The sequence below is a fragment of the Musa acuminata genome, chromosome BXJ1-3, assembly GCF_036884655.1.
Source record: "Musa acuminata AAA Group cultivar baxijiao chromosome BXJ1-3, Cavendish_Baxijiao_AAA, whole genome shotgun sequence".
NCBI classification, from domain to species: domain Eukaryota; kingdom Viridiplantae; phylum Streptophyta; class Magnoliopsida; order Zingiberales; family Musaceae; genus Musa; species Musa acuminata.
In genome coordinates, this window is record NC_088329.1 from 37914765 (window position 1) to 37927320 (window position 12556).

General features: G+C 39.9%; 1 protein-coding gene across 6 annotated transcripts in view; it reads left to right on the forward strand.

Annotated features, from left to right (window-relative positions):
* LOC135628052 (uncharacterized) overlaps positions 1–12556 on the forward strand; it is a 51108-nt gene that overhangs the window by 33447 nt on the left and 5105 nt on the right. For 5 of the 6 annotated variants that reach the window (XR_010492781.1, XR_010492779.1, XR_010492780.1 and 2 more), the window contains 6 exons: positions 336–701; positions 2094–2195; positions 4347–4493; positions 6903–6991; positions 7491–7573; positions 7729–7844. Coding sequence is in view for 2 of the 6 variants with exons in the window: in XM_065134567.1 (XP_064990639.1) it covers positions 336–701; positions 2094–2195; positions 4347–4493; positions 6903–6991; positions 7491–7573; positions 7729–7844 (903 nt within the window). In the remaining 4 variants the exon portion in view is untranslated. Of the gene's footprint in view, positions 1–335; positions 702–2093; positions 2196–4346; positions 4494–6902; positions 6992–7403; positions 7574–7728; positions 7845–12556 lie in introns of those variants that run through there. The other variant, XM_065134568.1, reaches the window with a different exon arrangement.

Below are 12556 nucleotides of genomic sequence, written 5' to 3' on the forward strand. Positions count from 1 at the left end.
AATGAAACCTATCATTTAAGTTTCAAGATACACCAAATTTTATTAGGTATACACTATGCATGAATAATTTCTCATTTGATATAGAACTTGTTTGTTTGATTCTGTTACGTGCTTAATTCATGGTAGATGCTACTAGTTGAAGTTGATGATAGAGGCAGTTGATCATCTTAGTTCCATTTATATTCTATCTAAAATATGTTATGGTAACTGCTATGATGGATTGTTGTTTCTTCTTATATTGTTAGCAATTTGGTACTTCAATTTTCCTGTGGTTTACTACCTTAGGAAGTGATCTTACTTGCTTTTCTGATGTATGCCTATCTATGAATGTGCAGTATGCTCGTCCAGAAATGCTTGCATTCATGTTGAAGCATTGTCACTATTATGATGCTTGCTCGCTGTTCTTTCCACAACATTCTCTACCTTCACTCTCTCTGCCTTCACCACATGTGTCGACAGCTCCTTCCTCGTCTCCTCAAAGAGCTGATCCTTTGGCAACCGACTATGGAACCATTGATGACTTGTGTGATTTGTGCATTGGGTATGGGTGTATGGTTGTTTTGCAGGATGTCATCTCAGAAAGAATTGCTTCTGCACATTTAGAAGATGCAACAGTGAGCCAGTATATATCTGCTGCACTCACTCGTATATGCAACTACTGTGAAACACACCGGCATTTTAATTATCTCTACAAGTTTCTGGTATTAAATAATGTTTCTTAGTCTAGCATACTCTTTGCTTATGACATTATTTCATATATTACAAACTGGAATTGCTTTAAATTCTATTATAGGAAACACCTGCTGTTTTAGGATTCTTGTTCTTTGCAGATACAACAGTTTGAAAATGATGCCTTATCGTAAATTGTTAAACTCTATTATTTCCCAATACATTGCTAATGGATTATAGGGCTATTAATGTACCATTAGGCAACTTTGAATGCAAGATATTAATGGAATTGTGTATACTGTCTAGAGCATGCTCCACAGAATCAGCATTGAAAGAACAGGGACAAGTTTGGTTTTTTCTGAAAAATATCTCATCTAATTCAAAATAGTGGTTAATATGTGTCAACATTTGTTCTTGTCATGGAATTAGTTCCACCAAACAAAAGGATCCAAATGCCAAGTTATGTTGACTAATCGTATTTACTGATTTGAAACCATGTAAACAGTGGTTAACATGAGTATTGACATTTGTTGGCACATGTTGGGTGCGCTGAGCCTAAAAGGTATATGCACTGCACATTCAGCACGTCAAACTATGCCAGAATACCAACACAGAGTTTGGCCAATTTTTAGCTTGCTAACTGGCATAACATTCAATACTATTTTGCAAAAGGGTTTTATGCCAAGGATTTTAGTGTTGCTGTTCTAACACAATTGAGCTGGTAGAACAGCAAATGTACAAAAATGATCACAACGAAGTCTTTAACTCAAATACTTTCGTCCATATGGCCTCGGATCCTCTTGTCGGGATTGGCAGTAGTTCTGGCTTCTTTCTTAATAAGAGGTGTTGTTGTGACCATGGTAGAAGCAATCTATGTAGGTGCACGATTAGAGGTGTTGGCCTCTTTCACAATGAATTATTTTCCCAATTGTGTATGATATATCATACTGACGCACTGTCATGGTTCAATGTTGGACCAATATGAGGTACAGACTAGTATTTAATTCTTGCTCCAAATTATTATGGATTGTAGATAGGGGAAGTGGAAGTCTATTTGTTAGTACTTGCAAGTTGCAAGTTGATTATAGAATACACTAAAGAACTCAATGATGGGTGTCAGTAGTGTGTTTTGTATGTTTATTATGAGAGGGATTGGATTGTAAAACTGATGGATCTATAAATGTTTTATTCATGTATTAATGCTCCATCTTGTTTAAGAACCACACATCTCAAGTTCTCTTTAGAGCCCTGCATGGTTTTTTCTAAATGGTAATATTGTAAAATGTCACCGTGATGTAACTCTCCCAGTATTGTCGATCTTAAGTAAGCCTATTCTTTGTCTTTGCCACTGTCATGCCCCCCTTGCATAAACTTATTTTTTCTAATGTTTTTAAGGTGAATCTGACCTGAACATCATAATCCAGGTTATTAAGGGTGATCATGTTGCTGCTGGTCTATGTTGTATTCAATTATTCATGAATTCTTGCTCTCAAGACGAAGCGATAAAGCATTTGGAACATGCCAAGGTATAATTGTGTCTCTCCTGCTGCTCTGTCTGGATCTCTCTCTCTCTCTCTATATATATATATATATGTATATGTATATATATATATATATATACATATACATATACATATACATATACACATACACATACACATACACATACACATACACATACACATACACATACACATACACATACACATACACATACACATATACATATACATATACATATACATATACATATACATATACATATACATATACATATATATATATATATACATATACATATACATATACATATATACATATATATATACATATACATATACATATACATATACATATACATATACATATATATATATATATACATATATATATATACATATACATATATATATATACATATACATATATATATATACATATACATATATATATATACATATACATATATATATATACATATATATATATATATATATTCGCAGTTGGCATATTGCATCCTGATTATTCTTTTAAAGAGGGTACATTCATTTGAAAAGAAATACTTAAATATTGGTGCCTCTTTGTTTTTTTGTATTAAGATAGTTCATTTTGGACTCGATTGTCTTCTATGCTCTATTAGTTATTATTAGGTGTCTAACCTTTAGTATCTTAAGATGGAAAGTTATGAACATAACATTTTTGGTAGTGATTGTGGATAGTAATAATGAAGTGTGGTCAGATATGCTAGATTAGCGATCATTTAGTGCAAGGATTGATATTTCAGTCCGGTTCTGGTATTGGTCAGCAGCTGGATTGATTCAGTTTTGTCTGCACCGGGCCAAGTAAAACTAATTAAATTTACTTATTATATTTTTTCACTTATTGATGAATCAAAATGTGTTTAATGTATATATCAAGAAAACATGTGTAAAAAAACTTATAAAAGTGCTACAGTGGGAATATAATTGAAATTTTCAAATAGTTGTAAATAAATAGTCAAGTAAAAAGCAAAAATAATATATCTTATGTATTGTTAGTGGCCACTATCACCAAAAATGGCCACTGTGCTGAAGTGAGATGTAGGTCGTGGTCCCAACGTCAGATGGTAGTAGATCCTCAGTATAGGTTTAAAATCCATTCATGACATTGCTCTATGATAATTGTTACTGATTTATCATGCATGAAACAAACTAGCAAGATTTGTGACCTGTTGATCATTAAGTATAGTTAGGTTCCTAGCTGCTCCCCATGTTGGTAACTATCCTGGCTTGGGGCATGTAGGGTCAGGGAAGACCTATATTGGCTGTTGAGAGGTAAAATTATGACTATCGTCACTATATTGACTCTGAGCCATATGAAGCATTAGATTCAGCAAATTGAGATTAATTATCAACATCACATTGTGGCGTATGAACGATGATGTTTGCACCTGTACTACTCAGATGCAAATCCTCTGGGTATGGCTGAACTACGCATAGCTAATGATAAATACATGACTAGCCCATACTCATGCAAGCAAAAATTGGAGCATGAAAATATATGTGCATATACTCTGCCTGATATCCATTTCTCAATGATATGCACATATAGTACATGCACAATAGACAAAGAGAGTTCTTTTAACTGGAGTATTTTCCCTATTTTTATTCCTGTTAGTTTACTTCTCTTTGCAGCATGCCAATGTTGCATAGCTCATTGGCTCTTGGTGATTAATTCATCATATTGGGAACTAATGCATATGTAATACATGTTCAATAGGGAGAGAACAGTATAATCTGGGAACAATGCCACAATGCCAATTTCTTTTAGTTTACATCTCTGTGCAGAATACTAATGTTACATACGGCTCTTGGTGAATAAGTCATCTTTCAGAAAGTATATTCAGTCAAAGAGGATGAAGAACATCTTGTTTCCATTGAATTGATTGTTTGTTTGATTTGAGACATTGATGTGAAATTTGATTACTCTTTATGTTGAATTGCTTAAGTTGTCAATTTAAGGTCTAATATGCATGTTATGTTAAAAGTTTCTACCTTACAAGTGGTTTTGTATCAATATGTTCAGTTTTCTGTTTACTTAGTGTGGGTTCTGCAGTAGTATGTTCAGTTTCTACCTTACAAGTCATTTTTGCCTATATAATTTTTTCCTTTGTTCTTGTTTCTTAACAATGGATGTAGATTCATTTTGATGAAGGATTATCAGCACGACATAGAGCAGCAGGAGAGGCTACTAGAGTGGTTTCCAAGTCTGTTCGTGGAAAGAGTGCCTCTGAAAAACTAAGTGAAGATGGGCTTGTAAAGTTCTCAGCCCGGGTAGCTATCCAGGTGGGATAATAACATTGTTGAACTAAAGCAGCTTCTTATATTCTAATAACTAGAGGACATGCATCCCAACATGTTTTGTTTCTGTACCAAATTAAACTTCTAATTTTCTATCATGCATATTCAATAGCAGATCTTTTTTTGCAACTACATAAAAATACTTGCACAAAATCATAAGCTTACACACTAATATGCTTGTCAATGCTCACATTGGTCCTTCATATGAATTGCCTACACAAATATTTAAATGTATATAGGAATATGAATAGAATTATTGATTAAAAGTAGATTAAATTACAATTGTTTTGGCATTTCATCAGATTGGCTTGTCTTGTATGCTAAGATGAACCTTGGCACCATCAGAAGGTTGCTTGTTGCGACCTGGATGGATAGGGTTCAAATCATAGAATTAATGTCTTTGCCTGTAGAGGTAAGACTAGATACACTAATTCGCATGAGATCCTGCATTAGCAAGAACCTTGCGCATTGGGTGGGCTTGAGTTTTGTATGCCCTAGTTGCCTATACTAGAACATGAATTTTCCGTTTTGTATGCCATTTGTGTCCTATATTGCATGGCTCACTAACTTTACAGAGCATCTTGTTCATTGTTATTTTTTCAAGCAATGGATTGGTTTCCTGCAAAACCAGAGTGTTGTCTATGTTGGAACCAATTGGGAAACTGAGGGTCCAAAATAAGAAAAAATATGGAAGTAGTGGTCTTTTCTGCATCTGTAACTGATGGACCTGGTAACCTATACTGAAATCTTTGTCAGGTAGCCCAGAGGTTTCTACTTAACTCTTGTCTTTTAGTTGTTTTTTTTTTTTCGTTTTTTGATGTAGCATAACCACAGTGCTCTTATCTCCATACCACCTACCGAGTTACCAACTATTTGTCAAGTGGAGGAACAAGAGGAGGTTGTCGTGGTTGATGAACAACAGCAGAGTAGTAGATATTGCTGGTGATGGTTGTGGTGGTGGAGTTAGCAGTAAGAGTAGTGTGAATCGAGGTGGCAGTGATCTTATGGCAACAGAAGAAGGATAAGAGATGTGGTGGCAGTGATCTAGTAGAGGAAGAGGATGAGATATAAGATTATTTATTCATTTTAATTTTTTGTAAATAGTTAATGTCAAAAATTTGAACATTACTTTTATTTATTTTTTGTTGTAAGGTACAAAAGGTTAAGGGTTTTTTCAGTTTTATGGATTATTTTCATGGTTGAATTGCTCCTATGACCACACTAGTTGGGGCATATGGCATATAGTATGGTTGAATTGCTACATTGTGCCTTATCCTATTTTTCTCATCACAGCATCCCCACTATTTTGTTCATCTGAACAATCTTGCATTACCTATCTTTACTCTATATACCTTATAATACCTTTCTCCACGGACCTATTAACTATCAGATATGAAACAAGATGCTCCTCCCCCCTTGGACCACAAAGCTCTTATTTTGTTGTAATTTTTCTTTAGTCTTCTGTTTTTGTATATCCAAGTAATTAAAAATTTGTTTATCTACTTCACCATATTTTTTCAAACCTCTATTATGATTACACACTTCTTATCTTGACTATATATTTCCATAAGTTCTCCTTACTTTAAAGGTTTAACAATTGTGATCTTCCTTTTCATAATTTAAACTTAGATTTCATTAAAGCTCTTCAAGTAGAACACCATATGTGATCAACCTTGTAAACAGCATCATCGAACACCACACATCCAATCTTATCTATTTTCCTAGTAAACATGCTACAATGCAAATTTGGAAGCACTTGGTGGCAGCCCAAGAACAGCCCTGATATTCTTGGTTGTTTGTCCATCATACTGGTCCTTAATGATATTATGCATTTACTAGATTTTGTTCTCTGAGAACTACCACATCATTATCAAATTGTTATGTGATTGAAAGAAATGAATTCTTGAAACTGACAGTAAATAATTATAGTTTGATTGGCTAATCTGATTGTTTATGTTACATGAATTGGCTAATCTGACAGTAAATAATTCTTGTTCACTGCTTGTAATGGCCAGCCACTGGCATGTTACATACGTTGTTAAATATGGTATGTGCTATTATAGGTGTAAGTGTTGGCACTGTTCTGCTATTGGATCTTCGTATATCAATTGCCATGTGCCTGTTGCAGTACTTATACTATGGCATGACTGGCACCATACCCTTGGTTGAGATCTAGTTTCTAGTGACTGGATTTATCTTCCTGGTACCTAAAGAGCTCTAGACACTGAGACAAACATCCACATTCACTTAGTCTTTCTTCTGTAAAACACAGACTGCTTGCTTAATACTGCAAAAGAACTTTAGATATTATGAACCCTCAATTCCTTTTTCTTTTTTTTGTTCTTTTTTACGGTCTTCATCAACCTGTTTCTTACATATCTTAATATTATGTAGGTAGAAGTAGTGAAATCCCTCAATGATTCAGATGGACCTCAGTGGAAGCATTCTCTATTTGGAAATCCAAGTGAACCTGAAACTTTTAGGTTTGTTGTACTTATTTTATTTATAATGCTTTTGTGAATTTTTCTGTTTATTCATTATATTCATTAATAAGCTAGTTATGTTTTATGTGATTCAGTGAAAACAAGAACTTTTTGATGGAGAATTAATGCTCAAAAGGATCACAAAAGACATGCATGACAATAGTTTTTCAGCTTGTATCGATTTTCAAGAAAAACCTTTTTCATTTGTCTTCATTATAACTTGGGCCTATGTTGTTTTATGGATTAGATACACTGAATTTCTTTGGGTATATAATTGATAGAATCAATTTGGTGTCAGTGCTAAACCAGCATACTGGTGTTTGTTTCATTGCCAGCATTTATGCCAATAGCTATAGCACAATGCAAGTTTCTTCCTTGATCAGTTCTGATGTACATTACTACTTATTTGTAGATTACTTGTACATCAGACAAATGATGGATGAGGTTGACTTCTGCTACCGTTTCGATTATTTACTGTAAGTCTTGTTCAACTTTGCAGGAGAAGGTGCTTAATCGCTGAGGCACTTGCTGAAAAGCATTTTGACTTGGCTTTCCAAGTTATTTATGAATTTAACCTCCCGGGTAAGGCATTCATGTCTCCATAATGCTATCTTGATATTTATTATTCTTTGTTTTTCTCTATTCATTTGTGGGATCTACTCTCTTAAATAATTTAATTATGGATCTATTTCTTCTTGGCCAAGGCTGATGTGTACTGCATATCATTCATCTTTCAGCTGTTGACATCTATGCTGGTGTGGCAGCATCCCTTGCAGAGAGAAAAAAGGGCGGTCAATTAACAGAGCTCTTGAAGAATATAAAGGGCACAATAGATGAAGATGATTGGGACCAGGTAAAGAATAAAGATTTTTTGATTTTCCATATTTTGTCTTGGATGATATTAACCTCTGGTTAAATTGGTTGTCATCTAAACCAATGCCTCTATTCGATTAGGTTCCTACCAAACTAATTTATTTTTCTAAGGAAACATGTTTTTTCACCTTTTAGTACGGTAGAACATTCAGACTATCTGATATTGATTGTGTTATTAAATTCATAATAGAGGTGCCAACTCCTGATTTGATCTGCCAACTTGGTCCTTACCTGACACAAGATCAGTTGAGTGGTCACCTGTGTGTTTGCGTCTCAAATAGGTAGACACGATTGACCTGATTAATAAATTGGGTTGAGTTCAGGTTTAGGAAGTTGATTCGATAGACTGAAACAAACCTGATAGACCAGTTATACTCGAATGTGTTAAATGTCATTTCAGGGCTAGGATGCCAAATGTATCATTTTGTCTTATAAATAGGTCAAATTGTGTCATTACAGGTTTGATCAGATTTTAGTTGAATCTTGTTGAAATGCCTTAATCATGTCATCCTTGGTGGGGTTTGAATTTAGAGTTTTGTTTTAGTATATTGATCTTAGCCCGACACGATCATGGACTGACTGACCTGACCCATTAGTACTCCTAGCATGGTTTTCCGTACCGGTCCGTACCGCCTGGTACGGGCGGTACGTATCGGTCCGACAGACTTTCGGTACGCGGACAATATGTTACCGTTCCGACACTGTAGCATTACTGTAGCATTACTGTAGCAGTGCTACAGTGCTCGGCACGCTCGGTACACCTGGGTGTACCGAGCTGTCACGGACAAACTTTGAAACAGGATGTTTGATGTAATGCTTATATCTGTCCGTGTTTGTTGGCATGTTCATGCCTTGTAAAACATGTAGAGGGGCAGCCAAAGGCTTATAAGTCCCATTTTAGTTGGGTTGGTGGCCTCTTTAGGCTTGTAAATAAAGGTTGTGTCATGTGGACACGTGCGAGAGCTTTTCGGTCTGTAATGGACCATTTTACCCTTTGTTGTGCCACTGTTCAGAGCTTGTAAAGTCTGTTTGTAATTTGCATTGTCTATGAAGTGTTTTTCGGACATGTTTGCTTGTGGATCCCAATTGAGGCGTTCTCTTTTGCCTGTTCTCTCTTTTGTTGGTCCTAAGGGACAATGGGAGTCTTCGGGGAGGCTGACCTTTGCGGACGGACACGCAAGGGTGCCGCACGACTTAGGCAAAACCAGCTAAGTCCGTGTCATATGGTATCAGAGCCGGACAAGCACTCATAGAAACACTTGACATGCAAACGTGGGGGACCTAGCGGGGCTGCGTTGAGGGCAGTCAGCACACGCGCGATCGTTTGAGGGAAAACGGGCATGGAGATGTAGGGAAAAGAGTCGCTCAGAGGAGCGGGCATCTGACATTGGCATTCAGAGGAATGGCCAACCCTTCGCGCAAGAGGCACCACGAGAACAGGCAAGCTTGGAAGAATTTGGAGCGCACAAAGGTTGGGGTGGCTGAGTTTGAGCTACGGCTCAACGTTGACAACTATACTTGATGGTGCTCTAGGCAAGCGAGGCGCTTGGCAAGAATGAGACCATGCAAGGTGGAATGAGTTGCTCAACGACCAAAAGAGTTATGCAAAGCTCACAGAGGTGAGGGGAATTGCTAACTCGAAGAATTTGGTACTCATGCAGGGGCTTGTATGCGGACGATGGAATGTTCGTGGCCATCCCAAGGCGACCGAGACTCGGCGCCATGGAGCATTGAAACTTTCTCTTCGGCATGCGAAGGATACGTCCGGAGGAGGCTGAAGTGTGCAATGAGTTCAGTATGTTGCTAGGCCTTGAGGGGTGCAGCGGTGGCTGTATTGACGTGGAGGCGCAATCTAGCAAGTGCGTTTGCAAGAGGCAGAACAATGCACAGTTTTTTCAGCAGATCGGAGTAGTCCAAGGGGATGGTGGTCTCCAAAACGAAGAGAGATGTTGCTACAACGGGATAGTTATCCAGGAGGGATAAGTCCCGGCTCTCCAGAGGGAGAGTCATGTGAGACGGACCTCACATGTTGAGGAGGAGTACCTCAACAAACAACAACTCCACGAAGCTCGATGGACTGAGCAAGCGGCGAGGAGTTGTCGCATGATCTCGCTCGAGAGAATGCATTGGTGGATGCATTGCGAGATCAAGTGGGGGAGCGACCTAAAGCAACTTAAATGAAGGCACACTTGGAGTCGATGTGGAGATCGGACTCAAGGGAGGGCTGACCCGTGGAATGGTGGGCACGAGGGCCACCATCGACTCAATGCAAAAACGAGGAGCGGAGCAACTTGGGTGTAACTTGGCGAAGTACCCAAGCCGCATGAAGGGAGCCAGCAGAGAAGTTGGAACATGGAGCAGAGGCACAGTGCTTTTCTTAGACAGAGGTCAAGGACATGAGCTCTTGTAGAGGCAAGAGCAGGATCATGTTGTTCCATGGGTCCTTCATTCTGACGGAGTGGACTCATCTTGCATGGTGCCAAAGACGAAGAGAGCTTCGGGGCACATGCACCTTATCTCGGAGAAGCATTTGATGGAGGAACTAAGGCGACTCAATTTGCGGAGGCGAAGTGGGGTTCAGAAGGCCTTAGCACGGGGCAAGAGGACGCAGAGGCGGGTACTCTTGAAGAATATGCCACAGTGTTGCCATTCGAGTTGCTATTAAGGAAGCGGTGTGCAGCGGAGATTGTGCTGGTAGGGGCAGAGGCCCAGGATCCAGACAATGGTGCACAAATCACAGTGAAGTCGGTGGACTTCGGGAGCTACTAGGCGACGGACTGTCCTAGAGTGGTGCTTCATCTAGGTGTGACCCAAGAGTGGGTGGATGAAGGTCGATTGCCAAAGGAGCGAACAAAATCGAATGTGGAAGAGACCCGGCGATGTATTGGCAGAGGCCACACATGGAGGGTTCACAATTCGAGTTTATTCCCCAAGGATCAGAATGCAATGGAGATGTCATCAGGAGGCGACATGGTGCAGCGGATCGTGGTGGAACAGTTCGTGGCAATGCGATACACACAACTTTGTCCCGTGAGGGATGAGATCATATGGAGGTATGATCGGGAGCTACTGGGAGCTCCGCTTCGGTGAACAACACGACGGCAAGAAGGGCTATGGATTCAAGGAGTGAAGGCCATGGTACCGCAGAGGCGGGTCTTCCGGGCGTGCACCGAATTTTGCATCGGATGAAAACCTTGGTCATCAGCATATGGGGGCTGAGTTCCACCAAGGGAAAAGTTCGAATACAAGTACCAGTGAGTTCCATGGGAGGGACTTGATCATGCAGAGGTATGATCGGAGCACCTGGAGAGTTGGACTGCTCCAGAGCTCATATTCGCTTAAGGGAGCCCGACAAGTCAGAGGACAAGGTCGAGTAAGCGAACGTTGCTACCAAGGAAGCTATGGAGAACAGAATCGGTGCAAACCCTACAATGCGATGGCAGAGGCCATGCATGGGAGTGCAGTCTGTCTTTCCATCGACCAGAAGGAGCTGCTTGGAGAACACAGAGGTGTTGAAGCAGGGGGTCGAAAGGGGCGAGGAAGCGACGACGAGTCCAGAGGGACTTAGTTACCCAAAATCAAGCATCAGTTAGAATGGAGGTGGACTCAGAGGAGGGCCACGGAGACATGTCTACTGATCGTGAAGAAAAGGGATGCAGATGCGAGGCGACGGATAGTAGGGCCATGGGCATTGCAGCGCCATGGTACCGCAGAGGCGGGACTTCCGTGCAAGTCATTGATCCCTTGCTCTCATGGAGGGAGAGCGCTTGGTCGTGAAAGGGGCCGAGGAGGTGGAGCATGCAGAGGCAATCTCCAAGTACCGAGACAAGGCTGAAGGGCAGAGGCCAAGAAACTTCGTAAGACCGGTGTCTACAAGTTTCTCATCAAGATAGCCGTAAGTGAAGGACTTCGGGTCATGCAAGAGTGCACGACCAAGGAACGAAGCAGGCAGTACGCGGTGCTGTACCTTTGCTACTCAGTGGAGTAGGCGGCAGGGTTGATGGAGAAGACGGTACAATCCCAGAGGCAACCTCATCTATCAGAGAATTACTCCAAGTTGGGGTGAAAACTTCCCGCATTCCAGAAGTTCGATGGCATTGAGAAGGTGAATCACAGTAACTAACTCAATGCAAGGAGTGCAAACACTTCAAGTGCTTCAGAAGTGTGAGCAAAGAGCAGGCGAAGGCCAGTAACCAGCTCGATGCATGAAGTACAACCTCGAGGAGGCGGGCGAAGTCAAGTAACCTTTGCCTTCTCAACTCTTAAGAGAATGGGCGAAACCGAGTACCCCAGTTTCTCTTATCTATCCAGCAGAGGAGCTCTGCACAAGTTCAAAGACCCTTCGAAGATAATGGAAGACAATAGTTGTCAAATCCTCACCAACGGTGATCAGTGCTACTGAGAGTAGATTGTCCGCTTCATTTCCCAACGAAATGCCAATCGAAAGCGGAAGTGATGCGAACCTACTTGGATGTGATGACTAACTGAAAGAAGAGTCAATGAGCAGATTTTGTGGAGGAAGGACCCAAAACTTCAGAAGTTTGCGAGGCGATGCTCGTTAAAGCTCCAACAAGCATCCATCCAGTTCAAGCAGCATGTGGAAATTCTGAGAAACTGGCGCAGTAAGGATGGTCTTTTCCTTCATTTGGTGGATCCGCAGGAATCAACGAGGATCAACACAACTCAGCCAAC